The 27,937-nt window shown below is 42.6% G+C and overlaps 5 protein-coding genes and 1 long non-coding RNA gene across 10 annotated transcripts in view; 4 read left to right on the top strand and 2 right to left on the bottom strand.

Annotated features, from left to right (window-relative positions):
• The window catches only part of strn (striatin, calmodulin binding protein), a 42,319-nt gene extending 38,231 nt beyond the window's left edge, over positions 1-4,088 (top strand). For both annotated transcript variants that reach the window (XM_018684825.2, XM_018684824.2), the window contains one exon: positions 28-4,088. In XM_018684825.2, the coding sequence (XP_018540341.1) occupies positions 28-197 (170 nt within the window). In that variant the 3' untranslated portion in view covers positions 198-4,088. The remainder of the gene's footprint in view (positions 1-27) is intronic.
• Positions 4,089-4,901: 813 nt separating this feature from the next.
• Positions 4,902-11,007, top strand: btbd3a (BTB (POZ) domain containing 3a). The gene is made up of 5 exons (XM_018684829.2): positions 4,902-5,055; positions 5,398-5,620; positions 6,855-6,945; positions 7,089-7,207; positions 7,349-11,007. Exons 2-5 carry the CDS (start codon positions 5,448-5,450, stop codon positions 8,379-8,381), a joined length of 1,416 nt encoding a protein of 471 aa, XP_018540345.1. The 5' UTR covers positions 4,902-5,055; positions 5,398-5,447; the 3' UTR covers positions 8,382-11,007.
• A 102-nt stretch (positions 11,008-11,109) lies between these two features.
• On the top strand, positions 11,110-17,703 carry acaa1 (acetyl-CoA acyltransferase 1). The gene is made up of 12 exons (XM_018684830.2): positions 11,110-11,740; positions 11,812-11,905; positions 11,984-12,041; positions 12,127-12,206; positions 12,294-12,336; positions 13,303-13,401; positions 13,816-13,896; positions 14,013-14,203; positions 14,286-14,465; positions 15,129-15,184; positions 15,549-15,694; positions 15,787-17,703. The coding sequence occupies exons 1-12, from the start codon at positions 11,549-11,551 to the stop codon at positions 15,860-15,862; spliced, it is 1,296 nt and encodes a 431-aa protein (XP_018540346.1). The 5' UTR covers positions 11,110-11,548; the 3' UTR covers positions 15,863-17,703.
• Positions 17,704-25,562, bottom strand: LOC108888717 (E3 ubiquitin-protein ligase TRIM21). Of its 3 annotated transcripts, none has more exons than XM_051070945.1 (2): positions 25,416-25,562; positions 17,704-19,531 (listed from the first exon to the last, which is right to left on the bottom strand). In XM_051070945.1, exon 2 carries the CDS (start codon positions 19,520-19,522, stop codon positions 17,876-17,878), a length of 1,647 nt encoding a protein of 548 aa, XP_050926902.1. In that variant the 5' UTR covers positions 19,523-19,531; positions 25,416-25,562; the 3' UTR covers positions 17,704-17,875. The 3 variants fall into 3 exon arrangements, with proteins under 3 accessions (XP_050926902.1, XP_018540343.1, XP_018540344.1); XM_018684827.2 differs by lacking the exon at positions 25,416-25,562 and adding an exon at positions 20,766-20,927; XM_018684828.2 differs by lacking the exon at positions 25,416-25,562 and adding an exon at positions 20,766-20,908 and having other exon boundaries at positions 17,704-19,524.
• LOC108888721 (uncharacterized) lies at positions 20,909-26,555 on the top strand. Of its 2 annotated transcripts, none has more exons than XR_001961875.2 (2): positions 20,909-21,036; positions 26,089-26,555. It is a non-coding gene; the product is annotated as an uncharacterized LOC108888721 (long non-coding RNA). The 2 variants fall into 2 exon arrangements; XR_001961876.2 differs by lacking the exon at positions 20,909-21,036 and adding an exon at positions 25,552-25,672.
• On the bottom strand, positions 22,413-25,562 carry LOC108888716 (E3 ubiquitin-protein ligase TRIM21-like). The gene is made up of 2 exons (XM_018684826.2): positions 25,416-25,562; positions 22,413-24,151 (listed from the first exon to the last, which is right to left on the bottom strand). The coding sequence occupies exon 2, from the start codon at positions 24,140-24,142 to the stop codon at positions 22,430-22,432; it is 1,713 nt and encodes a 570-aa protein (XP_018540342.1). The 5' UTR covers positions 24,143-24,151; positions 25,416-25,562; the 3' UTR covers positions 22,413-22,429.
• Positions 26,556-27,937: the final 1,382 nt, after the last annotated feature.

Below are 27,937 nucleotides of genomic sequence, written 5' to 3'. Positions count from 1 at the left end.
CCTCATCGTCTCTCTCCTCCCTCCCAGGTCACGACTGCTCCATCCGTCTGTGGAACATGGAGAGTAAAACGTGCATCCAGGAGTTCACCGCCCACCGCAAGAAGTTTGAGGAGTCGATCCACGACGTGGCGTTCCACCCCACCAAGTGCTACATCGGCAGCGCCGGGGCCGACGCGCTCGCCAAGGTCTTCGTATGACCTGAACCCGACTGAGTGACGGTGGAGCTTCGAGGACGAGTGGAGAGGAGACGGCGTGATGATGGAGGAGGAAGGTGGAGTTTGTTTCCACCTCTGAGTCTGGATGGAGAGGTGACCCAGATTCGTCGAATATTCATCCCCGCCCGCCCACCTCCTGGACTCCGGCTGGTCTGGGTCCAGAAACAAACGCACCTCTGGATGAGAGGCAGGGAGTAAAAGCAGGAGCCGTCGGTACATTTAACAGAAGCTGGAATCTTTCATTTCTCTTTTCTCTTCAGGAGGCAAAGATCCAAACTCCACCCGTCTCAGTGAACAGCCTGTGTCTGTCGGTGTTGCTTTGAAACGTTCGTCATGATAATGTGCCTTTTTTCTTCAGAACATTGATTCTTTTAGGTGTTGAAGGTGAAGACGGATCCAGTTCTCCTCCTCACGGTCAGAACTCACCTCAACAGCGCCTGGTGCATCTCTGCTTTCACTTTGAGTTGATGTGTTTTTATTACTTCCTGTCAGTTGTGCCTAAAGCCTGAAGGAGGAGGAGGAGGTCAGAGGTCAAAGGTCATGAGACGGCAGGTCAGATCACAAACACCTGAAGAGTTTCTTTTCAAAATAATATACGCTTTTTACTAGTGAAAGACCAGAGCAACAAAAACTAAATCTCCAACGTCTTTCTACATGTTGAAGAATATAAATGAAGGTCAGTGACACATGAGAGGCTTCTGATGTTCAGTTTCGAGCTGCGAGCTGCTTTATCTAAAATACTGAAGGTTAAAACTGTTGATTTTATGTTTATAAACTGAGATTATTGAGCTGTGATTTGACAGGAAGTGAAAAATCATACGACCGATGTTTAATAACATCTCAGTGTGTCGTTCGTCTCTGATCATTGGTTCAAACTGAAGATATAACTCTGTAAAAACTCCTCAACATCTTTAAATAAGACTCAGTCATTTTCCTAAAACAGCTGCTCAAACAAACAAGAGGAAATCAATAAAACATGTGTTGTGGACTATTTTCAGCGGCGGATGAATCCACATTTGTTTCTGTAGTGATTAAATGAACTCCATTTGTTTCCCTGAGCTCCTGGTTTAAACCACAGTGGAAACAGGTGTGTGTGTTGTCTTTGCGTTGAGATGAAACTCTTCAGTGTGTGTGTGTGACGTGTCGTTCCACCTGTAAACACACCTGCTGTCATGTGACACTCACACGAAAACATCTGGAAGATTTCAGGTGTGAACTATAGTTGTTTTTTTCTCCTCGTGCGGTTGTGAAACAGTTTGGTTGAGTTTCCTCAGACTCGGTTTGTTTTGATGAACTTTGTGGTGACGATTTAAAAACCTGCTGCTTTTTCTTGTGTGTGTTTCTGAGACAAACTCTTTTCTTTCTTCACATCGAGTATTTATTACCGTTTTAAAAACACCAAACTGAAGCCAAAAGATCGAACCCAGACGACGAGATGCTTCCTACTAAACCCTGACAGATGTTGTCGCTAATGCTAATTAGCTCGTCCTGTTGTAAAATAACAATAATAACTCTTAAAGTGACGTCTGTTTAGTTCCACAGGCTCTCCTCCAGATTTGTACATTTGCTTTATATGCTGACTGCCTGAAAATACTGTATTTTGTGTAATTATTATTATTCTGATGATTATTATTGTTATTATTTGGAGCAATTACTAGTTTTTTAAATGATCTTTGTGTTTGGTGACAGAAACAGGTAGATATTTTTTTTATTCTCTGTTTTACTTGAAGAAGTGACGTTGATTTTTCGGGGTTTCTGCTGGTGTTGTTAGACGTATGTGAACACGATTCACCTCTCACACTTTTATTATTATTATTTTGCTTTTTACCAAATGATCATCTCAGACATGCAGCTGTTGCATCATGGGAAACTGCTTCTCTTCTCAATTTAAAACCGTGTAAAAAGGGTGAACAGATATTTGTACAGTTTTTAGGTATTAAAGCAGATCTATTTATTAACCTGGTGGAGAGGGTGTAAGACTGTAAAGGGAAATTTTAACTGCAGAGTGAAGGTCAGTGAGGCGTTTACTGACCTCTAGCTGGAGCCGAAAGAACAAACTTTATTTGTGTGACGCATAAAAACTCAGAGTCGGAGGTTGTAGCCTCAGCTCTCGTGTAAAATTATGTAAAAAATGAATGGAGTCTGGTTGAAGACACTTTAAAGATATTTTTAAAATTTTCGTTCTTCTTCAACAGGAAACCGCTTGTCTGACGGAGTCATGTGACGTCCAGACTTTTAAAAACACTGTAGAAGAAACATCTGAACAATAGAAAACAGATGAATCTCTTCTACTTTTCTGTCTCAGATGTCAGAGTCAGATGAACTTTAAAATGTGTAAAACGTCTCTTTAACTTTTCCAGAAGCTCAGTTTCCCTCGTCCACATTACACACTAAAACTCATCTGCAGTTACCCATAATCCTCCTCTCTGAGCTGATTCACTTCAACACTAAACTATAATTAAATAAAACAGGGAAAGATTTGTTTTAACCCATAAGAACCCAGATCTATTTGTTCTTTGTAAGAACAGAAACAATAAATCTAGCTTTCTACAAATTAACTTAGTGGTCACATGAGTCAGGAGGAGTCAACAAATTCACTCACTCGTCAAATCTGGCACACACTACAAGATTTAAAATCTGACAGATCATGTTAGATTGTCACAGTTGTGTTCTTATAGTGTGTGATGTGCAGAGAGAAGACCAACACAGCCACACCACACACTAACACACTCACCACCAACAACCAGAGTCTGGACTCTCACAACTCCACATCTGACCACGTCAGAGGAAACAAACATGGCCGACGACCACGTCTCAGCAGCTTCCTGGTTGGCTGTTGTTCCATTCCAAGTGACAATCCACAGAGAGCGTGCTCAGCTCACACACACACACACAACTGGATTTCAGGATCAGGATCGTCTTCAGAGCAGATCAGGGAGGGTAAGATCAGTCTGAACACACCTCACACTACAGGAGAATCTGATAAGATCATCTTTATAACCATCAGATAATCAGACCTGAGGACTCTGATCAGGACTGATTATCTTGTGGTGTGTACCCTGCTTTAGTTAAGAGTCAATGATAAAACTTTATAAGGAAGAGTCAGAGAGTCCTGAGTCTCTGGGTTCTTCTGGGTTAAAACTCACCCAGTTCACTGTGGACAGACTAAAGAACAAACCCTCTGCCCAGCTGCTGCTAAATTTGCTGCTTCTTCGCTGAAGGAACTCGTCACATTTGGACATTTATCGCACAACAAACATAAACAGCAACAAACTGCTCAAACAACAGTCTGCGAGAGAATCACTTCCTGGTTCAGCCTGAGATCCGTGACCGAAAAGATCCAGGAAACAAACAGAATCAGATTTGTGACGATTTGTAATGGAGTCTGGTTCCTCTGTGTTATGCCTCAGAAAGCAGAAAAATACCATTTTATTCTCAGCTAAAGTAACTGGAACCTGAACGACTCGGTCACTTCTCCAATAATCTAACCTCATGAATCGTCTCACAGTTTGATAAGAAATCAAAGCAGGAAGCAGTGAGCAGATGTTTGACGTCACTTCCTCCTCCACACTAACACTAGCCAGTGGTGACGTCGGCAGCTGAGCTGTGTCACATTTATCAGACTTCATTGTCTTCAGTGGCCAAAACTGGATCTGAACCTTCAGACCGAGACCTGGACCTGACGGGTCCGGTTTGTCTGTAAATGAGTTTATTTGTCCTTTAACGTGTACAGTGAAACGTTAGAGACTATAGAAGCTGATCTGTACATAAACAGGTGTCGTTCTCCTTTTTCTTTTCATGTTCTTTTTATTTTCAGAATGAGAGAGTGACAGATTTATCAGTAACAATAATAAAGGAATATGTTGTATATCATGATGCTGGTGTGTGTGTCTTTGTTGATGCTGAATTATTTACATTTTGATATTTAAAAGAGGATTTTAAAGAGTTTTTATTTTAAAAAATGAAAGATATTCACATACAGAGACAAAAACAATGATTATATTTACTAAGAACAACTTGAAGCTGAGCTGTGGAGAAGATTAAAAAACTCAAATTGAAGTTTCTCACAGAGGAACATTAAGTTTCCATATTAGTAATTCAGTTTAATCAGATATATCCTATGAATTAATATAATAAACATTGTTATACAGATTATGTTTCACATCACTGGCTCATTTTATGTAATATTAATATGCATTAAACATTATAAATGTAATATTTTAATCATTGAGAAGATAAATGGATCCCATTCATCACAGTTTGCTGCTTTTATTCCTGATTTCACTGTGAATATTAACAAACTATTAATTAATTAAGCTTTTAAATAGAGACATGTGATAGGATGCCACTATACAGGTGTGCAAAAATCACTTTGATTTTAATACAGGTCACTAATATATATATATATATATATATATATATATATATATATATATATAGAGAGAGAGAGAGAGAGAGAGAGAGAGAGAGAGAGAGAAATCAGGGTTTGGGACAAAACATCAAAACATGGAGACCCTGAAAAACAATGAGAAACTAAAATAAAAAGATGACTATGAACATAAAATAAATACAGATATAATAGATATCATCAGGTATAATATAATCTATATAAAGAAAACTTCCCAGCTCCTTCCTGCAGTAACTGGGTGTTGTTCCCTCGGTGTCCTGCGGGGGGCGCTGCTGCTCCTTCACTGAGCTCAACCTGCCGCTGTGAACATCCGCAGAAGAAGCCGGTTAGCGACTGTAAACAAAGCTGAGCCGCAGGTCGGTGAAAAAACTCAGAAAAACAGCCGAAAGAGGAGGAAAGAAATGATCCTGAACGCACCATACTAACACTGAAGTGAGTGGGAACGGAGTTATTTACCAAACTGTCGAACGAAGGCGGAGAAATTAACTCGTTAACCTTCTGTTTAGTTAGCTAACTAGCTAGCATAAACATGCTACAGTTAACAGAGAAATGACAGCTGTTGTTGACTTCTTCTTTCACAGTCCGGTGTTTTGTCTGTGTGTTGATCTCTGTGCTGAGGCGGGTTCATGTTCGGTTAGTTATAGTGAAGCAGCTGGTGAACGGGACGATGTGTAGCTAGCTCCGCTAACGTTAGCCCAGCACCAGCGGAAAACCCCTGAGGTTTTAGCTGTCTGGTCTGCTCGGTGTCCGACTCTAACCCGGGTTTGTCCGCAGGGCTCTCCGCCGCTCCGCCATGAGCCGGGCCGCGGTCTGACTGGACGATAATGGCTGCGGAGCTGTTCCCCACTAAGAAGCTGGTCCCCCCCGCCTCGACGAGCAGCAGCACCACCTCCATCCAGCAGTACCAGCAGCAGAACCTGACCAACAACAACACCAGCAGCAGCACAGCGCAGGGCTGCTGCAACTGGCAGGGCCTGTACCCGACCATCCGGGAGAGGTGAGTCTCTGAGCCCGGTCTGAACCCGTGGATCCGGTCTGTCTTGTGCTGGTGGTGGTTCCTCAGTGACCTCCACCGGTCACCAGACCTGAATCCAGATCTCTGGGATGTGGTAGAACAGGATCTCAGGGGGATTCAGATCTGAGGTCATGGAGGTGGCGTCACTCTGGGTTTTCAGGTAAATCACCATGGTAACTGATGCTGAACACCTGCTCCAGAGGATCAAACTACTGACCAATCAGATGACTGGAAAACTGTGGTCATCATTTGTGCAGGATCCTGACAGGAACAGAGTTTCCAATAAAGATCAATAGATGTTTTTATAGATCAGTGAATGGTTTTGTTCCAGTCTTTGTCCACAACAGAGCTTCTAACAAACAGAGAGTTTCTCCCACTGAATGATCACACACTGACTGTTAGATCTTCATGGTGATTTTCTCTTCACACTGTTGAAGATTAAATGAACATTTCAGTCAGATGCAGCAGCGTTTCTTCTCACTTCATATCAAGTGCTTTACTCACGGTTCTGATAACGTTGCTTTTGAAATCCTGGGTTAATTTAACGAGTTGATAACGAGAGTCTGAACTCACTTTGTAACACACACCTCTGAGCAAAGAGAGGAAGTACCCGGTGTTAGTGTGGTGTTCCTAATAAACTGAGCATGTTCTTGTGTTTTATTATCATATAAAGCTCTTTGTGTGAATTGTTGCTGATCATACGATCAACCCTCCGACCACTGAACACCACCACTGCTCCTGCTGTGGGTTTCTAAGGTTGTAAGTCTCCAAACTGATCAACAACTGTTGCAACAACATGAGAACGCCTCATAAAAGTAAAGAAAATGAATCCTGCTTTAAAGTTCATCCAGATTTGACTGAAAAACATGTTGTTTTTTCACGTTTTTTGCAGCTGCAGATGTTTTAACTGACATTAGACAACATGTGTGACACTGATAAATCCTTTGTATTTGGTATTTTGTGGTCCTGTGTATCTGGAGCTGACGGTTGAAAATAAATGTCTCAGTCAGCAGTGATTTCACTGACATGTTGAGGTGAAGCACAGATTTAATCCTGTAGGTAAATCACTTCATTAACTGTTGATCTGCCTTTAAAACATCTCACCTTGATTTCTAAGATGATCCTGAGAGAAAAACGAGCTCTGTTTGAATTTCAGTTTGATGAGTTTGATGTTAAATGAACATGAGGTCAGTCAGTAAATTCTGTGTCCTTGTAGAAATTCAGTCATGTTCAACAATGAGATGATGGCAGACGTTCACTTCGTGGTCGGGCCACCCGGCGGGACGCAGCGAGTTCCAGGGCACAAGGTAAAACTGCTGCAGATCTGAGATCAGAGCAGGAAACTGTGTCAGTTCCTGAACTTTAAATGTTTTATCATGTATTATATTGTTCAGGCAGGATAAAGAACTGTCTGTTATCTGTTATAAATCTCGTCTCTCTGTTCTGTCAGTACGTCCTGGCCGTCGGCAGCTCCGTGTTTCACGCCATGTTCTATGGAGAACTGGCTGAGGATCAGGACGAGATCCGGATCCCTGACGTGGAGCCTCCTTCGTTCCTGGCCATGTTGAAGTAAGTCGACCTCTGATTTGTTCAGTCTGATGACGTGTTCAGGACTTTTTCTCTAAACAGACACAAAACAAAACAACAGTCAAAATATGTTCAAATATGAAAATGTGTTTTTAAACTAGTGTTTGTGTTTGACCTCCACAGGTATATCTACTGTGACGAGATCGACCTGTGCGCCGACACGGTGCTCGCCACCCTCTACGCTGCCAAAAAGTACATCGTGCCTCATCTGGCCCGGGCCTGCGTCAACTTCCTGGAGACCAGCCTGAGTGCCAAGAACGCCTGTGTGCTGCTGTCGCAGAGCTGCTTGTTCGAGGAGCCCGACCTGACGCAGCGCTGCTGGGAGGTGATCGACGCGCAGGCCGAGCTCGCTCTGCGCTCTGAAGGCTTCTGCGACATCGACACCCAGACGCTGGAGAGCATCCTGCGGCGGGAGACGCTCAACGCCAAGGAGATGGTGGTGTTTGAGGCGGCGCTGAACTGGGCCGAAGCTGAGTGTCAACGGCAGGACCTGTCGCCGACCATCGAGAACAAGCGTCTGGTGCTGGGGAAGGCCATCTACCTGATCCGCATCCCCACCATGGCGCTGGAGGACTTCGCCAACGGGGCAGCGCAGTCCGGCGTACTCACACTTAACGAGACCAACGACATCTTTCTGTGGTACACCGCCGCTAAGAAACCCGAACTCTTGTTCTGTACCAAACCTCGGAAAGGCCTGGCGCCGCAGCGCTGCCACCGCTTCCAGTCCTGCGCCTACAGGAGCAACCAGTGGCGGTACCGCGGCCGCTGCGACAGCATCCAGTTCGCCGTGGACAAACGCGTCTTCATCGCCGGCTTCGGTCTCTATGGCTCCAGCTGCGGCTCGGCTGAGTACAGCGCCAAGATCGAGCTGAAGCGTCAGGGCGTGCCAATGGCCCAGAGGATCATCAAGTACTTCTCAGACGGCTCCAGCAGCACCTTCCCGGTCTGGTTTGAGTACCCGGTGCAGATTGAGCCAGACACCTTCTACACCGCCAGCGTGGTGCTGGACGGCAACGAGCTGAGCTACTTCGGCCAGGAGGGCATGACGGAGGTGCAGTGTGGGAAAGTGACCTTCCAGTTCCAGTGCTCCTCGGACAGCACCAACGGCACCGGGGTTCAGGGAGGCCAGATCCCTGAACTCATCTTCTACGCCTGAGTCTTGCACGAGGGAGAACGCCGCAGAGATTCCTGTTTCACTGCCACAACGAGTTTTACTTTAAACTGTGGAGATGAGTTCTCAGGAAGCTGAAGGAGGGAGGGACTCCTGGAGTTACTGCTGAGCCTTCGAGACGTCACATGAAGAATCTGATCCTCACATTCCTTCACCACCTCTGTCGTCGTCGTCTTTTTTCCCACAGCTGTTGTTGAGTTTTAGTCGTCGTTATTTCCACTTTTTTTTTTGGTTAAAACCAGTTTATACTCCTGTGTTGAATCGACACCGTAGCCTCATGTGTACCTCGCTAGAAATGCAGACTACGACTGCTGTGATCATTCGGCTCATTCGTGTCTCCACTCCTAACTCCGACGTCTTCTCTCTTTTCTGCGTCACAGTAATTTCAGTAAAAGTAACTGTTGTTCAACGTTTATTAGCTCCAACTCCAACATAAAGAAACGCAATGCCATCTAGTGTTTAGATGGTGGAATTACAGCACAACACAAACCCACCAATGCACAAGCATAGATCTCCGAGCGTCACGTGACTGTGTTTGTTTACGTCGCCGTGTTGGCAGGAAAAGCCTGAACAAAAATTAATGGAGTCAGCGTCAATTTCAAGCCGTCAGAGTTCACTTCACACTTTAAATCCACAGAAGCAGAATGATACACAGCTAAACCTGACAGATTGAACATCACTGAGCCTTACAATGTTCAGGACCTGCAGAATCCAGACATCTACAACCTGATCAACTTTCCCTCGTCCAACAAGTTAGCTACGCAAAATCCACACCACAGTGTACAGGTCTAAAATGCCTTTTACGAAAATAGAACTGTTAGAAATTGTAATAAAAGAATGTAACATAAACCAGATATTAAACTTATGAAGCGTGGGATTCTGTACCTGATATGAAGTGACCACTACACCAGCAGAATCCGTCGCCTGTTGGTTCCCATCGCTCTGTTTTCTTCAGCCGGTTTCATGGCAGTAATCTATTTCTTTGAGAATCTGATAAAATGCTCAACGGCTCTCCACCATGTTCCCTTTTTATAAATCCAGCAGGCAGAGAGACGAGTTAGCTGCTTACAGAACAATACGCTTTACTGCCAATATGGCGGCGGCTTGAATTCGACGATAACTATCGGAGCTCTGTAAACACTCATAGCAGCGTCGCCTCTGTGTCAATCCTACACAGACGTATAAATAAGATTTACAGTAGAAGTTGCAGTTGTAATTCTGCTGCAGGGATGCATCCTGCAGAGAGGGGTGTTATGGGTAATTCTAGGTTGCAGAGGAGTCGACACATGATAATCTTGTGGAGGTGGGTTTGACATTTTCTTTACTTTTATTATTGTCAACAAACCTCACGTTCAGACTCAAACCAACTGAAGACAGAAATCTTTTAAAACACTTCACAAATGTGTGCTTTCACTGGTGGATGTGTTGGGAACTATTTTCAGCGGCGGATTAATCCACATTTGGTGCAGTAGTGAGTGTTTGCTGCAGGAGGACAGAGGAATCAGATACATGAGGTTAGTAGGAGACAGTCAGTGATGTTTGAGTCTGTACGTGACATTTGTTCGCAATAAGAACCAAGACGTTAACATTATTACTAAAAGTAGAGAAGAAAAAAGCCATGGAAACATCTCTGAACATAATAAAAATAATTTATCAACAGAGGATAGCAGAGAATCTGGAACCAGCCTGGACTCTTTTTTTTAAATACTAAATTGATTAATCAGTAATTGAAATCATTGATCAGTCACTCGACTTTGTTTCAGTTCTGGAGATATCGACAGTGAATTGTCCGTTAATGGACTCGTGGTTTAAACACTAACGAATGTGGCTCCACTTCTCAAAATGCACAGTGTACATTTTAATGTTTGTCCAGCAGGAAGTGACGTGTACAGACGAATCAAACTCACCTGTCAGCGCAGGTGTTGAAACACTGCCATCATGTCTGAGGGCTGTTTTCAGTTTCCTGCCTTAAAGGCGACGTTTAGCTTCATTTTCCTGCTGTTACTGAAGAACTGAAGGATTTAAAAACACACAGTAAAGCACTAAAAGAAAGTCAAGCTTTTATGTTTTTTTTCACCTGTGCAGGTGTTTACTGTCAGTGGTTTTAGTATTTTAAAGCTGAGTAATAAGTTTTATATTTGTAATCTGATCAGATAAACTGGTGCTGTTCTGTTTCTGCTGCTCTGATGATGATGTGGTCATTGACAGGTGCATTTCACCCATAAGTCACCTGAAATTCTACCTGTTCAACCTGCAGTGACAGGATTTTAACTCTATTTAAACAGGAATCCTCAGATACCACCTCTGCAGCGATCAGCTCCTGTGCTTTTATTTTGAAAACCCCCATGTTCTTTGATTTCCTCTCTTATTGTTCCTTTACTGTTGCAGTCCTGTAAAAATACATAGTTCTGTGACTGTGTCCTGAAGCACTACTTCATCTAATCTCTTTGAAAATGGAGGACAAACTGTTTTATATCTGATTCTATATTGAGAAAACATATTTTTGGATGTGTTTGTTTCCTGTTGTCTGATTCCAACCAGAATGTGCAGTGAGTCAGTGGCCTTATGAATGTGTTGTTGAGACTAATTTGGAAATAAAAGGTTCAGTTGACCCGGGTCAGTTCTCTGTGAATCAAGTACGAGAGTTTGTGGCGTCAGTCATCACTACAAACTGACTGTAAACAGGAAGTAAAACCGGAAGTAAAACAACGTCGCGGATACTGTGGGCGGCAACTTCAGCTCCGTGTTTCAGCTTGTATTTGTTTACATTTTGGAAAGTTAACATCGCCGAATTAACTATTAACAGTTTGATTTTGCTACGAACTAACAAATGTACAGACAACTGTTACTGAATAAGTTTGAAACTGAAGAAAACTTAAAAACACGATTATTTTCAGGCGAGTTCGGAAGAGGTCCAATTTCCCGCCCCGTTAATCTGCTGGACTCAGTCTCTTAATTATAGATAAATCGTGGTAAATAGATATTTTTGTTTTCTTTTGTGACCACAGCTCTGCCGTAAAACATCAAAGACGAAGAAAAGGAGGAGGAAGAGGAGATGCGCGCTCTGATTGTCCCTCCTCTCCACCCGTACTAAGGAAGTCTTTAGGAAGTGACCAGTCTTAGTGACTACTCTCAGGTGTTTCGTCGTCACAATGCACAGATTAAAGATAATTTCAGGTCACCTGTCTCCGTCCGGTTCCTCTGACTACAGACGGGACTTATGGAGGTCAGAGTGTGGCTCCGGGTCCGGATCAGGGCGCGCAGGGAGCAGCGGTCCGGACGACGTGGTGGTGGTCCATGGACGGAGGACCGCTATCGGCAGAGCCAAGAGAGGATCCTTCAAGGTAAATGTTGGACCTGTAGCTTCTCCTGTATCTGTGCTGACGTGTAGAGACTCACTGCTGACGTCTTTCAGGACACCACACCTGACGAGCTGCTGAGCGCGGCCATGACAGCTGTGCTTACAGATGTTGGACTGTCACCCAACCTGCTGGGGGACGTCTGTGTGGGTGAGACACGTCCTCCACGTTTGACACAGATGTTCATTTAAATGCATCACATGCTCACCTGTGCTCACCTGTGTGCAGGTAACGTGCTGCAGCCTGGAGCCGGAGCTCTGATGGCCAGAGTGGCTCACTTCCTCAGGTCAGACCGGTCCTCCTTCATCCTCACGGTCGTTCCTCGGTCGTTCATTTCCACCTGAGTTCTCACGGCTCTGTCTTTGTTTCAGTGGGTTTCCAGAGACCGTTCCAGTCTACACCGTCAACAGACAGTGCTCCTCCGGGCTGCAGGCTCTGTTCAACATCGCAGGTACAAACTGAAGCTTCACTTTACGAGTTAAACCAAAGACACTGTTTACGTCTCCATACTGACCTGGTTTTAACTCTGTTTGCACAGGAGCCATTAGAAGCAAATCCATCGACCTGGGCCTCGCCTGTGGGTACGTCTGATCTGTTTCACTGATGCTGGTGGAACAAAGTCAAAACACATCACTGCAAAATCTCCCATAGGTGTTTAACCATCTAGAAAAAGATCCTCTAGGCAGGCCCACTAGAAACCTCCTGAAGGACTTGGACCTCATAAATTACCACTTCAACCTCCAACAGACCCCGAGAAACCAGAACAGATCTAACTGAACCTTCTGAAGGACTTCTAGAACCTTCCACTAAAACTTCTCAAACTAGATGAAGAACTTCCTCACTGACTACTACAGTCTCTTAAAGGACCTCCATAATCCATAGCCCACAAGAAACCTCCTGAGGGACTTCTGGGACCTCTTAAAGGGCTGCCAACACATCTAAGACCCCCTGAACCCTCTATCTATAATGACCACTAACAAAACTACATCTAGAACCTTTTCTAACCAACATTAGAACCCCCGAAAAGATACCTACAACCTCCTTAATGATAACCAGAGACGTCCTGAAGGACTTCTGGGACCTCTTAACGGACCACTAAAACCTCAAATTCTCCTTGATTCTTCTGAAGGACCTCTACTACCTTCTCACTGACCACTAAAACTTCCAAAACTACATACAGAACCTTCTCAGTGGAACCTCTAAAATACCTTTACAACATCCTCACTGACTCACCAGTCCCTTAAAGGACCTCCATAACCTCTTAATGACTACTAAAACCTCCCAAAACCATCCAGAGAACCTCCTAATGACCATTTAAACCTTCTAAACGACCTTTAGATCTTTCCCATCGACCAAAACATCCTAAATGATCCTGAGAACCTCGTCAATAACGACTAGAACTTCGTAAAGGACTCCAGCCTTCTTCAGAGTCTGTAAATAACGTGCATGGTGAATGACATGAAGGTAGAACCCAGCATACTGTGTGTTTGAAATCCTTGAGCCAGGCTTTTCCTTTAATCTGTCACCTACATGTTTGTGTGTCACAGTGTGGAGAGCATGTCACTGCGTTCAATAGGAAACCCTGGAGATCTGAGCTCCAGACTGGTGGACAACGACAAGGCCAGAGACTGCATCATTCCTATGGGGTGAGACCACTGCTGCATCAGGCCACGAGCTGGAGGAGTTAATGTGTTAATGTGGCGTATTGTTCCCAGAAACATCTCTATATGTCACTACCAGACTCCATTGACAAAAACAGGGATTTTACTGGGAGCTGCTGGAATACCACTGCCTCCATCTGTTAGTGTGTCTGTGTTACTGTGTGGTACTTTTACTTCAGTAAAGTATCTGATTACTTCTTCCACCACTGAAAGTCACACAGTGACACAGACACACTAACAGATGGAGGCAGTGGTATTCCAGCAGCTCCTGGTTAAATCCGTTTTTGTCAATGGAGTCTGGTACTAATAGAAAAAACAAAAAGGATCTGTTTCCTCACAGTTGTACTATTGTGATCAGATCCTTCAGACTATGTAATAATTTGTGTCTTGTGTTTGCAGCATCACCTCAGAGAACGTTGCAGAGCGGTTTGGAGTCTCCAGAGAGAAGCAGGACGCCTTCGCTCTCAGCTCCCAGCAGAAGTAATCAAGCTCATATTTTCCCATTATAATTAGTTTTTCCTCAGAGTTTTGGTGGTTGTCTGTGTGGTGAGAGTGTGGTTGTTAGTAGTTATTTATATATAAATGTATATTTACAGAGCAGCCCGGGCTCAGAGTATGGGCCTGTTCGACCAGGAGATCGTTCCCGTCACCACCAAGTTAGTGGACGATGGCGGTAAAGAGCGCGAGGTGACGGTGCATAAAGACGACGGCATCAGACCTGGAACAACTCTGGCAGGGCTGAGTAAACTCAGACCGGCCTTCAAACCTGACGGCAGCACCACGGCAGGTGAGTCAGTGCCACTGTAACCACAGGTGAACGGATGAAGCTCTGCCAGCAGGTACTAACTCAGACACGTGTTCTGTCTCAGGTAACTCCAGCCAGGTGAGTGACGGAGCAGCAGCCGTGCTGATTGGTCGCAGGTCTGCGGTTGAGGCTCTGGGTCTGCCGGTGCTGGGAGTCCTGAGGGCCAGTGCAGTGGTGGGGGTCCCTCCTGATGTTATGGGTATTGGACCGGCGTATGCCATCCCTGCAGCTCTGGAACAAGCCGGTGAGATGTGTTGGTGTTTAACTACTTCCTGTTTAAAGTCAGTGTGTTTCTGGTTAAATGTCTGAAATAAGGTCTGTGGTTTCAACACAAGCTCAAGACATTTTCAGGTTTGATTCTCCGACATAAAATGGGTCAGTAAATCCCCCACTCCTGATGTTTGAAGCTTTTACGTGTCTTAAAAAAGGCGGTTGCTAACGAGTGTCTAAATGAGACTACAGAGGTTGTCGGGGACGTTAACATGAAAACCCATCTACTCACCAGTCCACCTTTACAGCCTCGTTGTGTTTCTACTCACGCTCTTTCAAACTCTCACTAACTTTCTAAGAAGAAAGGCTTTTGTAGAAGAGCTCAGAGCTAAATGAAATGACCAGTTGGAAGCTTAGTGGTGGAGACGTTGACGTCATGTGACCGTGGTGTAGTTGGTTTATAGCCTAACATTAGCTTCTTACTTCAAACATCAGAACAGTGGTGTTCATCTGTGAAGATGATCTGATCAACTAAACCTGAAGGATCAGAAACTTTAGCTGCTCACTGTTTATTTCCTGGAATAATCCAAAACACTATGAAAAAATCCCATTGGCTTTTTGTGGGGGAACCAGGCTGATGCTGACTTCAGGACTACAGCAGCTGTGGTGCTTCAGTGTTGTTGTGTTCCTCCTTCAGGACTGACTGTGGCCGACATCGACGTGTTTGAAATCAACGAGGCCTTTGCCAGTCAGGTGAGCTCCACACTTCATATGGACGTTTGGTGTCTGTGTGTTGAGGAAATGTGTTTTACTCTCACTGTGTGTGTGCGTCTTTTTAAGGGTCAGTTCAAATCAACCACAAACAAATCCTGTATATTCTACTTAGTGGTGGTAGCATTGAGTTTGATCTGGATCCCAGTACAACAGAAGGGGGTTGGACTTTGATTTGTGACATTCTCAGCACTGAACTTAATCCAGGAACCTCAGTGAGGACAGTTTTCACTGGGATCTGGTCTGTGGATGGTCCAGAGGGCAGACGTGTTGTTGGGTTGTTCAGGTTTTGGGGTGGAGGCTGAACCAGTAATCTTCCTGCTGGTTGTGATGTGGGTGAACTCAGGCGGTGTACTGTGTGGAGAAGCTGGGGATCCCAGCGGAGAAGGTGAATCCTAACGGCGGAGCCATCGCCCTGGGTCACCCTCTGGGCTGCACCGGAGCCCGACAGGTGGTGACGCTGCTCAACGAGCTCAGACGTAGAGGACGGAGGTTTGTGTTGCACCTGTCGCTCCTCGTTTCTCTGTGAAATAAAGACGGGACAGGTTTTCTCAGCGTGTCTGTCTGTGGTGTGGTGACTGCAGGGCGTACGGAGTCGTGTCCATGTGCATTGGGACGGGGATGGGAGCTGCTGCCGTGTTCGAATACCCCGGACCTTAGAGACGACGGCGACACGTCAGGACCATGTAACTGTGATTAAAGCCTCTTTCAGACACGACAGGTAACATCAGAGTAACAGCTTCTGTACGGATCAGAGCTGCAGTGATTCATTGATTATTTGATCTGTTGGTACAACGGCCAGTTTCTACTATTCTCTGACACTTCATAAACAAACAATTCATCAATTAATGAGATAATAATCACTGTTTTCAGCCCATCAAAGATCATGGCTTAGCGACTGCTGACTGAAGCTCAGTAATCCAAACTTTAAATGACAGAGCTCCCCTTCTATACCGTCCAGTCAGATACAAACAATGAATCAGGCTTTTCTCGCTGTACTCATCCCTCCTGTTCACTCTGTCCTCAGTTCCCTTCATGAATCAAAATCACAGCGAGAAATGAGTCACAATGTTAGTGGGAAGTTTTGAATTTTGCTGGACAAAAATATTAAAATGATGATGCTGTGATTTTGTTGGTCTGTTCCCTCACATCTGTAGGTCTCTGTAACCAAACCCCACAGTCACTGCAAAAGTGTAGTTAGTTTATCTGAAGCTGATGAAGCTTCAACAGTCTGAGCAGAATCCCGTGGGTTTCTACCAAAGCAAAGTCTTTTTTTCCAACAATATTTTTATGAACAAAACATGTTCATAAAGTCATTAGAAACAAGGATCCTCATGAATCACAGATTATTAGTCTGGGTTCCATGTCTGTTCTTGCATATAGAGAAATGAAGTTTAACAGTCTCTTCCTGTTTCCTGGCTGAGCTGAGGTCAGTGACTAAAAGAGTAAATTTAACACTAAACAGACTGAAACACTGAGAGAATGATTTGATGTATTTAACTCTGACTGTTGAAGCTTCAGATGAACTTTACTCAGAACAAAGACTGTGGACTTAGTTCCCACTTTATTCAGAGATCAACATTAACAGGAGGAACGACCACAGAGAGAAACCCTGTGACTGTAGAAATAAATAAAGTCAGTGTTACAGGTTCCGTGTCTGAAAGAGGCTGAAGATTTGATGAACTGATACTGTTGTAATTTAGCTGTTAATACTTGTATAGAAGACATTGATTAAGTGCCTTTGATTTCATGTTGCTGATCGAAACACTTGAAACTAATCTGCTGAACGTGTCCACTTCTGGATCAGACCTGGTTTTACTCACTTGGCATTTACTGCACCTCCTTCACAATAAAAGCATCCCGTTGGTTCGCCAGTCGAAAGCTTTTGATGTGAAGCACAGAAGCAGGAAGTGTTTGGTTTATATCAGCTACACAAACAACAAGAGTTAGCAGAGCTTCATTAGTGACGCTGTTCTACAATAAAAACTGGTTGATCTGGATAAATTCACTGTGATAAGTGATCGGAGGATCCACAGAGAACAGCCACAGTGACGTGTCAGGAGTTCATGAGTAAATACTGAGTTTGATTTAATATAAATGTGTGTAGGATGTTTTGAATATTTTCTGTGGGAACACTTTAACTCTGGTGTTTTTGAACCTGAGTTTTATTTTCCATGGGTTTCAGTGGAAATGTTTGATAGAGACAGAAATCTCTGGAGAGAACCAGGTCTTATTCCAGGTTCGAGAACACCAGAGTTCTCCCCTTATTTAGCATTTAGAGACAGTGTACACACATGTAATAACTGGTTTATAACAGACTATAATACAGCTGTGATCAGATGATATGCTGGTTATTAATGCTGAATAAGGGGATTTAAAGTAAAGTTACCTGAGGACCAATCCAACAGTCATTTTGTTTTCAGATTTGATCTAAAGATGATCTGTTATCACCTCAAACTGATGTTCTGTGTAGAAACTGAAAATAAAACATTTCATCAGGATGTGAAGCAGCAAGATTCAGTTTTTACTTCAACATGTGCAATTCAATCACCAAAACAATCAGATTATGTAGAAAATGAAAAGATGTAAATTGTACAGTATTTATTTTATATTTGTACAATTCTTCCCTGGAATAAAAATAAACCAATTCATAGAATAACTTTAGTTATCAGTCTACTCAGTTTGATTGACAGGACAGATGATCAGAGGAGCAGAGTTTTTACCACCATCATTAGGACAGGGACCGAAGAACGGGTAGAGTTTCTCAGTGAAGGAGCAGCCAGTAAAGGAGTAGATGAGAGCTCCAGTATCTACGTCATAAAAGGAGACCAGACCCTCCTCATAATCCACAAACACCCCCACCTTCTCAGGACCAGACTTCAGGGAGAGATCGACTGGAGGGACATCACACGTTTTGTACTCATTTCCATTCCTCAACCATATCGCCCAGTAACCACGTTGAGGGCTCAGCGTAATTTTTCCCCTCCTCTTGATCGACTCTCTGGCCACTCCTAAAGTCCATTTAGTCTTTTCTTTAACCTGAACCTCAAAGTAAAATCTGCCTGAAGAGAAACTCTGCTTTCCTAGGACACTGATATAACTTTTAAATCTCTCTGGGTTGTCTGGAAGATTTTTCTTCACATCACCACAGTGAACCTGTTTCTCATCATCAGACAGGACGAGGTTAGGATGTGCTGTATCAGGATCCAGAGTCACATCCACTGCATACTGCTGGACCCTCTTCAGTCCAGCCTCAGCAGATAGCCTCTTCACTTCTTCAATGAGCAGCTGAACCACAGCTCTCACTGCAGTCCCCTCATATGATGGTGGACGGACTCTGACCTCTGTCCAGTCCTTGGTGGGTGGAGCAGCTTTCAGGGATGGGAAGTTTTGGAGGAGGTGGAGGTGGTCTTCAGAGAGTGAGAGCTGCTCCACCTCAGTGCTTCTCTTCATCAGCTCAGAGATTTCCTGTTCCAGCTCTGTGATCAAGTCTTCAGCCTGTTTCTCTGTGGTTTTCTGTTTCTCTTCCATCTCCTTTATGAGCTGGTTCAGGCCTCTGTCAACAGACTCCTTCAGAGCAGTGAAGACCTGAACACCTTCTGCTTTCTCTCTGTCTGCATCATCTTTACTGATCTTGACTGAGTGTTTGATCTCCTCAATCTTCAGTCGTCTCTTCTGGATCATCTGCTGAATTTCAGCCTCTGTCTTCTCCAGCTCTGCCTTCATTCCTTCATATTCTTCTTTCACAGGAACAAACTCATGTGTCCTGTGGTCTAAAACAGAGCAGAGCATGCAGACACATGTCTGGTCGGTCTTACAGAACAGCTCCAGAGGTTTATCGTGCTTCGTACACATCCTGTCTTCCAGGTTCTCCACAGGGTCCATCAGCTGATGTCTTTTCAGGCCTGACACTGTCAGATGAGGCTCCAGGTGAGTCTCACAGTAGGAGGTCAGACACACCAGGCAGGACTTCAGGGCCTTCAGTTTGGTTCCAGTGCAGACGTCACAGGAAACTTCTCCTGGTTTGGCAACTTGTTGCTCTGAGCTGCTGCTGCTGGCTTTCTGTTGAGTTGACTTGTTGAGTTTTCTAAACTTAGCAACCATCTCAGAGATGAAAGTGTTAATGTGCAGCTCAGGTCTTGTGTTAAAAACCTTTTTACACACCGGACACAGGTACTGGTCAGCAGTGTTCCAGTGTTGATTGATGCAGTTTTTGCAGTAGTTGTGTCCACATGGTGTGGTGACTGGATCAGTGAACACATCCAGACAGATGGAGCACAGAAACTCATCTTCAGATAGCAGACAGCTGGCAGCAGACATGTCTACACACTGAGAGAGTGAAAGAAAAGAAATGCATTTTATTTTAAATAACATTTGTCTGTGGAGGTTCTCAGTCATCCAGGTCATGATAGTCTTCAGTGCTGGAGTTGAAGGCAACTGGACTTCTCTTAGTTTCTTGAAGACAATTCACCTCTCATCCAAAAATCTTCACCAGTTCTAAAAGTTGGTTGGGGAGTCCCAGGTTTTAACCCCATGGTTGACCCACTCTGCCATCATGTAAGTCGTTAGGATCACATGGGTCAAGGTGTTAGGATCATTATAGGTGGCTGATAGTTCTGTTCAAAGATGGACCATCTAACGAGTGACACCTCCATCCATGTGATCCCAGTGACTCACATGGCGACAGGACAGTGCCTCAGGATAACTTCTCTTGTGATTTGGCACTATATAAATAAAACTGAGGACCACCCCCAAGGTGAACACCCACCAAGGGTTAAGTACTTGGACCTTCCCAACCAGCCTTTAGAACCGATGAAGCCTTTTGGATGAGAGGTGAATTGTCTTCAAGAAACTAAAAGAAGTCCAGTTGCCTTCAACTCCAGAATTTAAATAACATTTTTTTAAACAAGTGGTTTTCAAACTGGGGGTAGGCCTTTTAGGGGGACATGGAGCCACTACGGCTGGACTGTGGATAACCAGGGGAAAAATATGAGGTGAAACTAAATGAATAATTTTTAATGATTGATTGAAAAATTGAGGGGTGAAGGGGTGTGAACTATTTTCATCAAAAGTTTGAGAACCACTGGTTTTTAGACAGAAATAAAAACAGACGGTGTAGTCATTTTGAAATATATCTGCATTTCTACCAAAGTTCCACTTACTCAGTGACAAACACAGTGTATTTCCTCTAGTTGTTTCAGGATAAAAACCCTCCCACTGGTTTGAACATGGAAAGCTTTTATTGTGAAACAGCCAGAGGAAACAGAATGTCACATGGCTGCAGGAAGTGATCAGTAAACAGTAACAAAACCAGGAAAGGAGAGAAACTAACGTTGAAACCAGAGAGATTCAGTAACAAGTTAGAAAAGTCCTGAGAACTGACACAGAGAGACTGTTTAAAGTGGACTATAGTGGAGCTGTGGAGAAACAGCCATAGTCATATTGGAAGACATTAGACAAGTGTCAGTATGAAATGAAGAGAGGGAAACTTCCACCTGAGTAGAGCTGAAGATTTGTGTTAATGCTGGTTGTTGAAACAGTGAATATGATCAGCTGTACTCACCAGTGTTTGGTAGAGACTCTGCTGTGTTGTTGACAAAGACCTGATGGACTCACTTCAATTTTCTTTTAGACAGAAACACACTCGTCTGGACTGCAGCTCCGTTGTTGCTCTGACTGGCTTCAGCTTTTTTTCTGGAGTGTGACGTTCAAGCTCTGCTGTTTTTTCCAGTGTTGCTCCTCCTCTTACTGCAGCTCTGCTTGTCAGTGTGTTTCCTCCCTCTGATTTACATGGAGCAAATGAGGAGCCACACCTGACAGGTGGGAGGAGTAAGGTATGTGAAAAGGTGTTTAAAGGTCGAGGTTTATACAGTCAGCAATAAGGACTTAATGTTCAGGTTTTCATATGATTATCAACTTCTTTCTTTGTAATTTGAAGTCAGACAAATCAAATAAAAAGATTCTGATCAACACTGCTGTTAAATCTGCAGTTATAGAGTGGTGCAGGGATGAAGTATTTGTACTTTCTTTTTTTTTAATCAGTGCAGTACTGATCAAGAACAGTGTATCCAACTTTTTTCCAGGTTCAAAAACACGAGAGTTCTCTCCTTATTTAACATTTAAAAACAGTATACACACGTGTAATAACTGGTTTATATCAGACTATAATGCAGCTGTAATCAGATCATTGTCAGAGAGGTGTATAGTAACAACTGGAAACACTTAACCCCTGTTCAGCATTTAGAGCATAAAGTTTTGATAAATGATTTATCATTCACTCTGATGTAGTTGAAAGCAGCTACGAGGACATTTTCAGTGTTGAAGAATGTACAGTGTTTGTCAACAATTACAACTCCTCATATCAAGACATTTTATATAATTACATTTTCATGTCTTTATCTGTTTATACAGCAGCCTCCACATCTGCTTATAACTGTTATTAAATGTTTATGCTCTATACTGCTTGTGAACACTAAAAAGTAAAATGAAGCCTAAAAACTTAGAATAAAATCTTTGCATTAGTCCGTTCAGATCCTCCGATCATTCCAATGGACATAACTTTTTTCAGGCTGTTTCGACCTATGATTACTGTCCTCTGACTTATCTTCTGTTACAGTTCTGACAAAGTAGCTGTTCATCAAGTGTTTGCTGTTGTATTGAACCACACTTGTTGTTACCACCAGTAACCACCAGGTGTCACTAAATCAACCAGGACTGAAATGTTAAGAGTTAAAACTATAACGGTATCTAAATACAACTTATGTGTAAACCAGGATTTTCTGTTTAGATGTTTAAATCACTGCTCACTCAGAACTTGTGTTTAAAGCATTTCAACATCAGCTGAGTTTATAATGAAGTTTTTTCTTTACAATCACTTATTCACAGATTCCTTAAAATCACAACCCCCACAAAAAAGATAATTGGCCAGAGCAATCACTAATTTTGCCAGTAATTAGGATTCAGTTTGTCCATTAACTTTGTACACCGGGTATAACAATGACACATACTGTCAACAATATATTTTATGTGGCTGCTCATTAATTAATTAAGAAAATTTGAATGTTTGACATCATGATGGACACATTATTGGCAAACTTAATCACCACAGTAATCACATTTTGTGGAATATAAAAAAAGATCAAAATTGTTGAATATTTACACCAAATTCATACACTTCTTCCCTGGAATAAAAATAAATCCACTCATAAAATAATGTAAGTTATCAGTTTACTCAGTTTGATTGACAGGACAGATGATCAGAGGAGCAGAGTTTTTACCACCATCATTAAGCCCTGGACTGAGGAACGGGTAGAGTTTCTCAGTGAAGGAGCAGCCAGTAAAGGAGTAGATGAGAGCTGCAGCATCTACGTCATAAAAGGAGACCAGACCCTCCTCATAATCCACAAACACCCCCACCTTCTCAGGACCAGACTTCAGAGAGAGACGGACTGAAGGGTCATCCAGAGCTTCATAGTCACTCTCATTTCTCAAACATATCACCCAGTAACCACATTTAAGGCTCAGTGTGATTTTTCCCCTCCTCTTGATCGACTCTCTGGCCACTCCTAATTTCCATTTAGTCTTTCCTTTAACCTGAACCTCAAAGTAAAATCTGCCTGAAGAGAAACTCTGTTTTCCTAAAACAGTGATGTAACGTTTAAATCTTTCTGGGTTGTCTGGAAGATTCTTCTTCACATCACCACAGTGAACTTGTTTCCCATCATCAGACAGGATGAGTTTAGGATTTGCTGTATCAGGATCCAGAGTCACATCCACTGCATACTGCTGGACCCTCTTCAGCTCAGCCTCAAAGAGTTTCTTCTCCTCTTTATTGACCATCTTCAGCTCAACCTCAGTGGATAGCCTCTTCACCTCTTCAATAAGTAGCTGGAGAGACTCAGCTCTCACCACAGCCACAGCTCTCACCACAGTCCCCTCATATGATGGTGGACGGACTCTGACCTCTGTCCAGTCCTTGGTGGGTGGAGCAGCTTTCAGGGATGGGAAGTTTTGGAGGAGGTGGAGGTGGTCTTCAGAGAGTGAGAGCTGCTCCACCTCAGTGCTTCTCTTCATCAGCTCAGAGATTTCCTGTTCCAGCTCTGTGATCAAGTCTTCAGCCTGTTTCTCTGTGGTTTTCTGTTTCTCTTCCATCTCCTTTATGAGCTGGTTCAGGCCTCTGTCAACAGACTCCTTCAGAGCAGTGAAGACCTGAACACCTTCTGCTTTCTCTCTGTCTGCATCATCTTTACTGATCTTGACTGAGTGTTTGATCTCCTCAATCTTCAGTCGTCTCTTCTGGATCATCTGCTGAATTTCAGCCTCTGTCTTCTCCAGCTCTGCCTTCTTTCCTTCATATTCTTCTTTCAGAGGAACAAACTCATGTGTCCTGTGGTCTAAAACAGAGCAGAGCATGCAGACACATGTCTGGTCGGTCTTACAGAACAGCTCCAGAGGTTTATCGTGCTTCGTACACATCCTGTCTTCCAGGTTCTCCACAGGGTCCATCAGCTGATGTCTTTTCAGGCCTGACACTGTCAGATGAGGCTCCAGGTGAGTCTCACAGTAGGAGGTCAGACACACCAGGCAGGACTTCAGGGCCTTCAGTTTGGTTCCAGTGCAGACGTCACAGGAAACTTCTCCTGGTTTGGCAACTTGTTGCTCTGAGCTGCTGCTGCTGGCTTTCTGTTGAGTTGACTTGTTGAGTTTTCTGAACTTAGCAACCATCTCAGAGATGAAAGTGTTGATGTGCAGCTCGGGTTTTATGTTAAAAACCTTTTTACACACCGGACACAGGTACTGGTCAGCAGTGTTCCAGTGTTGAGTGATGCAGTTTTTGCAGTAGTTGTGTCCACATGGTGTGGAGACTGGATCAGTGAACACATCCAGACAGATGGAGCACAGAAACTCATCTTCAGATAGCAGACAGCTGGCAGCAGACATGTCTACACACTGAGAGAGTGAAAGAAAAGAAATGCATTTTATTTTAAATAACATTTGTCTGTGGAGGTTCTCAGTCATCCAGGTCATGGTAGTCTTCAGTGCTGGAGTTGAAGGCAACTGGACTTCTCTTAGTTTCTTGAAGACAATTCACCTCTCATCCAAAAATCTTCATCAGTTCTAAAAGTTGGTTGGGGAGTCCCAGGTTTTAACCCCATGGTTGACCCACTCTGCCATCATGTAAGTCGTTAGGATCACATGGGTCAAGGTGTTAGGATCATTATAGGTGGCTGATAGTTCTGTTCAAAGATGGACCATCTAACGAGTGACACCTCCATCCATGTGATCCCAGTGACTCACATGGCGACAGGACAGTGCCTCAGGATAACTTCTCTTGTGATTTGGCACTATATAAATAAAATTGAGGACCACCCCCAAGGTGAACACCCACCAAGGGTTAAGTACTTGGACCTTCCCAACCAGCCTTTAGAACCGATGAAGCCTTTTGGATGAGAGGTGAATTGTCTTCAAGAAACTAAAAGAAGTCCAGTTGCCTTCAACTCCAGAATTTAAATAACATTTTTTTAAACAAGTGGTTTTCAAACTGGGGGTAGGCCTTTTAGGGGGACATGGAGCCACTACAGCTGGACTGTGGATAACCAGGGGAAAAATATGAGGTGAAACTAAATGAATAATTTTTAATGATTGATTGAAAAATTGTGGGGTGAAGGGGTGTGAACTATTTTCATCAAAAGTTTGAGAACCACTGGTTTTTAGACAGAAAGAAAAACAGACAGTGTAGTCATTTTGAAATATATCTGCAATTTTTTTGACCAGTTACTGAAGGACAGCATTTCTACCAAAGTTCCACTTACTCAGTGACAAACACAGTGTATTTCCTCTAGTTGTTTCAGGATAAAAACCCTCCCACTGGTTTGAACATGGAAAGCTTTTATTGTGAAACAGCCAGAGGAAACAGAATGTCACATGGCTGCAGGAAGTGATCAGTAAACAGTAACAAAACCAGGAACGGAGAGAAACTAACGTTGAAACCAGAGAGATTCAGTAACAAGTTAGAAAAGTCCTGAGAACTGACACAGAGAGACTGTTTAAAGTGGACTATAGTGGAGCTGTGGAGAAACAGCCATAGTCATATTGGAAGACATTAGACAAGTGTCAGTATGAAATGAAGAGAGGGAAACTTCCACCTGAGTAGAGCTGAAGATTTGTGTTAATGCTGGTTGTTGAAACAGTGAATATGATCAGCTGTACTCACCAGTGTTTGGTAGAGACTCTGCTGTGTTGTTGACAAAGACCTGATGGACTCACTTTAATTTTCTTTTAGACAGAAACACACTCATCTGGACTGCAGCTCCGTTGTTGCTCTGACTGACTTTAGTTTCATTTCTGGAGTGTGACGTTCAAGCTCTGCTGTTTTTTCCAGTGTTGCTCCTCCTCTTACTGCAGCTCTGTTTGTCAGAGTGTTTCCTCCCTATAATTTACATGGAGCAAAGGTGGAGCATCACCTGACAGGTGGGAGGAGTAAGGTATGTGTAAAGGTGTTTAAAGGTCGAGGTTTGTACAGTCAGCAATCAGGGCTTTATGTTCAGGTTTTCTTATTATTATCAACTTGTTTCTTCTTTATTTGAAGTCAGACAAATCACATAAAAAGAGTCTGATCAACAGCGGAGGTTTTGTTGACAGAAAGCCCGTGGGATTTCTTTATTGGGTTTTGGATAATTCCATTACATTCAGTGGTCCAGGAATGTGTCCTAAAACCAGGAAATAAATTCAGTGGGTTTTTGGTTATATCCATGAAATAAGGTCTGTGGTTTCAACTCAAGACATTTCCATGTTTTATTCTACAACATAAAACACGTTTTAATAGGTTAATAGGTGATAGTGTATTGATCATTTTCCTTTATATATCTGTCTTTTACTTCCTCCAGGTGTCACCACTTGGTCGTCAACTGCAGAGAGTCTTCATACAATGAAGAAGTTGATTGAGACAGAGTGGTAATTATTTATGTAATTAATACATACAGTGCATTCAGACAATATTCAGTTTATTTATTCACATTTGTTATGTTGCCACTTTAAGCTAAAATTAAAAAAAATAATAATAATCGAACATTAGAAGTTTTTGAAATTGTTAAAAAGAAAAAACTGATTGGATCTGATCTGAAAGACAAAATAAAAAATGTCATAGACATGTCATAGTATAGTAAGGTGGGCTGAATACTAAGTATGAATACTTTCTGAATGCCCTGTGCTTCATGTTTGAACAAGTTACAGAAAAGGAAGAATTACAACAATACCAATAATTTGTTTCCTAACTCCAAGGATAAGAATGGCTGTGTTAAATGTTGTTAAAATTTTTTTACTCTCCGTTGATGAGTGGTTCTGTCTCATTACCTGTTTTTGGAAATGACCTGGTTATACATAAATGTTTGTTTTTGTTTGTTTTTCAGGTGAATTCACTTACTGCCTTACTATACTATGACATTTTCAGACTTTTTGGATGCCTTACTATACTATGACATTTTTAATGGTTTTTGATGCCTTATTATACTACGACTTTTTTTTTTTTGACATATAGCGCCAATTCACAACAGAAGTTATCTCGAGGCACTGTACATATAGAACAGGTCTAGACCGAACTCTTTATCTTATAAAATTTACACAGAAAACCCAACAGATCCACCATGAGCAGCACTAGGTGACTATGGCAAACTTCCTTTTAAGAGGCAGAAACCTTGAGCAGAACTGGACTCAAGGTGGGTGGCCATCTGCCTCGCCCAGTTGGGTTTAGACAGAGAGAGAGGGGGGTGGGGGGACAACATTGCAAATACACAGACTAAGTCAAAATGTAAATAGTTGTTGTAGTAGTAGTAGTAGTAATAATAATAATAATAATAATATATTATTATAATTCTTATTGTTATTATTATTATTGTTACTTTACTACTTACTTTACTATGCCATACTATACTATGAAGTATGGCTTTTGACGCCTTACTATACACTGACATTTTTTTCACTTTTTTGATGCTATAATTTACTATGACATTTTTTGATGGTTTTTGACACCTTACTATACTATGACATTTTTTTTTTCACTTTTTTGACACCTTACTATACTATGACATTTTTTTAAAACTTTTTTTGACTTTTTTGACGCCTGACTATACCATGATATTTTTTGATGGTTTTTGGCACCATACTATACAAAGACATTTTTTTTACTTCTTTGACGCCATTGTATACTATGATATTTTTTAATCATTTTTGACGCCTTAGTATTCCATGATATTTTTTGATGGTTTTTCATGCCTTACTATACTCTGACATTTTTTTTTCACTTTTTTTCACTGACGCTATACTTTATTATGATATTTTTTGATGGTTTTTGACGCCTTACTATACAATGACGTTTTTTTTGACTCCCTACTATAGTATGACATTTTTTTCATTTTTTTGACACCTTACGCTACTATGACTTTTTTTCTGTACAGCAGCTGTCATACCTGTGTTTTCCACAGACACACATATATTTACACACACACACCTCTACACTGTGTTTGTGTGTTAGGCTAGTTTGTCATTTCACTTTGGCATTTTACTTTTGTAAATTATGAACATAGTCTTGTTTATACTGTTTATGTTGTTTATAATTTCAAATATACTGTTACTTATTTTATACTGTATGTTGTTTATATCATGCCGTTTTCAATTTTTGCTGGTGCAACACTGAATTTTGCAGTTGTGTGATGAATAAAGGATTGTCTTGCACTTACT

This window comes from Lates calcarifer, linkage group LG5, assembly GCF_001640805.2.
Source record: "Lates calcarifer isolate ASB-BC8 linkage group LG5, TLL_Latcal_v3, whole genome shotgun sequence".
Lineage (NCBI taxonomy): Eukaryota > Metazoa > Chordata > Actinopteri > Centropomidae > Lates > Lates calcarifer.
This window is presented reverse-complemented; position numbering and strand designations above follow the sequence as displayed.

What these genes read in the sequence shown, in the direction of transcription:
- btbd3a (XM_018684829.2), top strand. Translation starts at nt 5,448, where the DNA reads ATGGCTGCGGAGCTGTTCCCCACTAAGAAGCTGGTCCCCCCCGCCTCG. An exon ending in AGCGAGTTCCAGGGCACAAG is followed by an intron (nt 6,946 to 7,088) that starts GTAAAACTGCTG and finishes CTGTTCTGTCAG; the next exon opens with TACGTCCTGGCCGTCGGCAG. An exon ending in TCGTTCCTGGCCATGTTGAA is followed by an intron (nt 7,208 to 7,348) that starts GTAAGTCGACCT and finishes TGACCTCCACAG; the next exon opens with GTATATCTACTGTGACGAGA.
- acaa1 (XM_018684830.2), top strand. Translation starts at nt 11,549, where the DNA reads ATGCACAGATTAAAGATAATTTCAGGTCACCTGTCTCCGTCCGGTTCC. An exon ending in GCTGGGGGACGTCTGTGTGG is followed by an intron (nt 11,906 to 11,983) that starts GTGAGACACGTC and finishes ACCTGTGTGCAG; the next exon opens with GTAACGTGCTGCAGCCTGGA. An exon ending in ACGAGGCCTTTGCCAGTCAG is followed by an intron (nt 15,185 to 15,548) that starts GTGAGCTCCACA and finishes GGGTGAACTCAG; the next exon opens with GCGGTGTACTGTGTGGAGAA.
- LOC108888717 (XM_051070945.1), bottom strand. Translation starts at nt 19,522, where the DNA reads ATGTCTGCTGCCAGCTGTCTGCTATCTGAAGATGAGTTTCTGTGCTCC.
- LOC108888716 (XM_018684826.2), bottom strand. Translation starts at nt 24,142, where the DNA reads ATGTCTGCTGCCAGCTGTCTGCTATCTGAAGATGAGTTTCTGTGCTCC.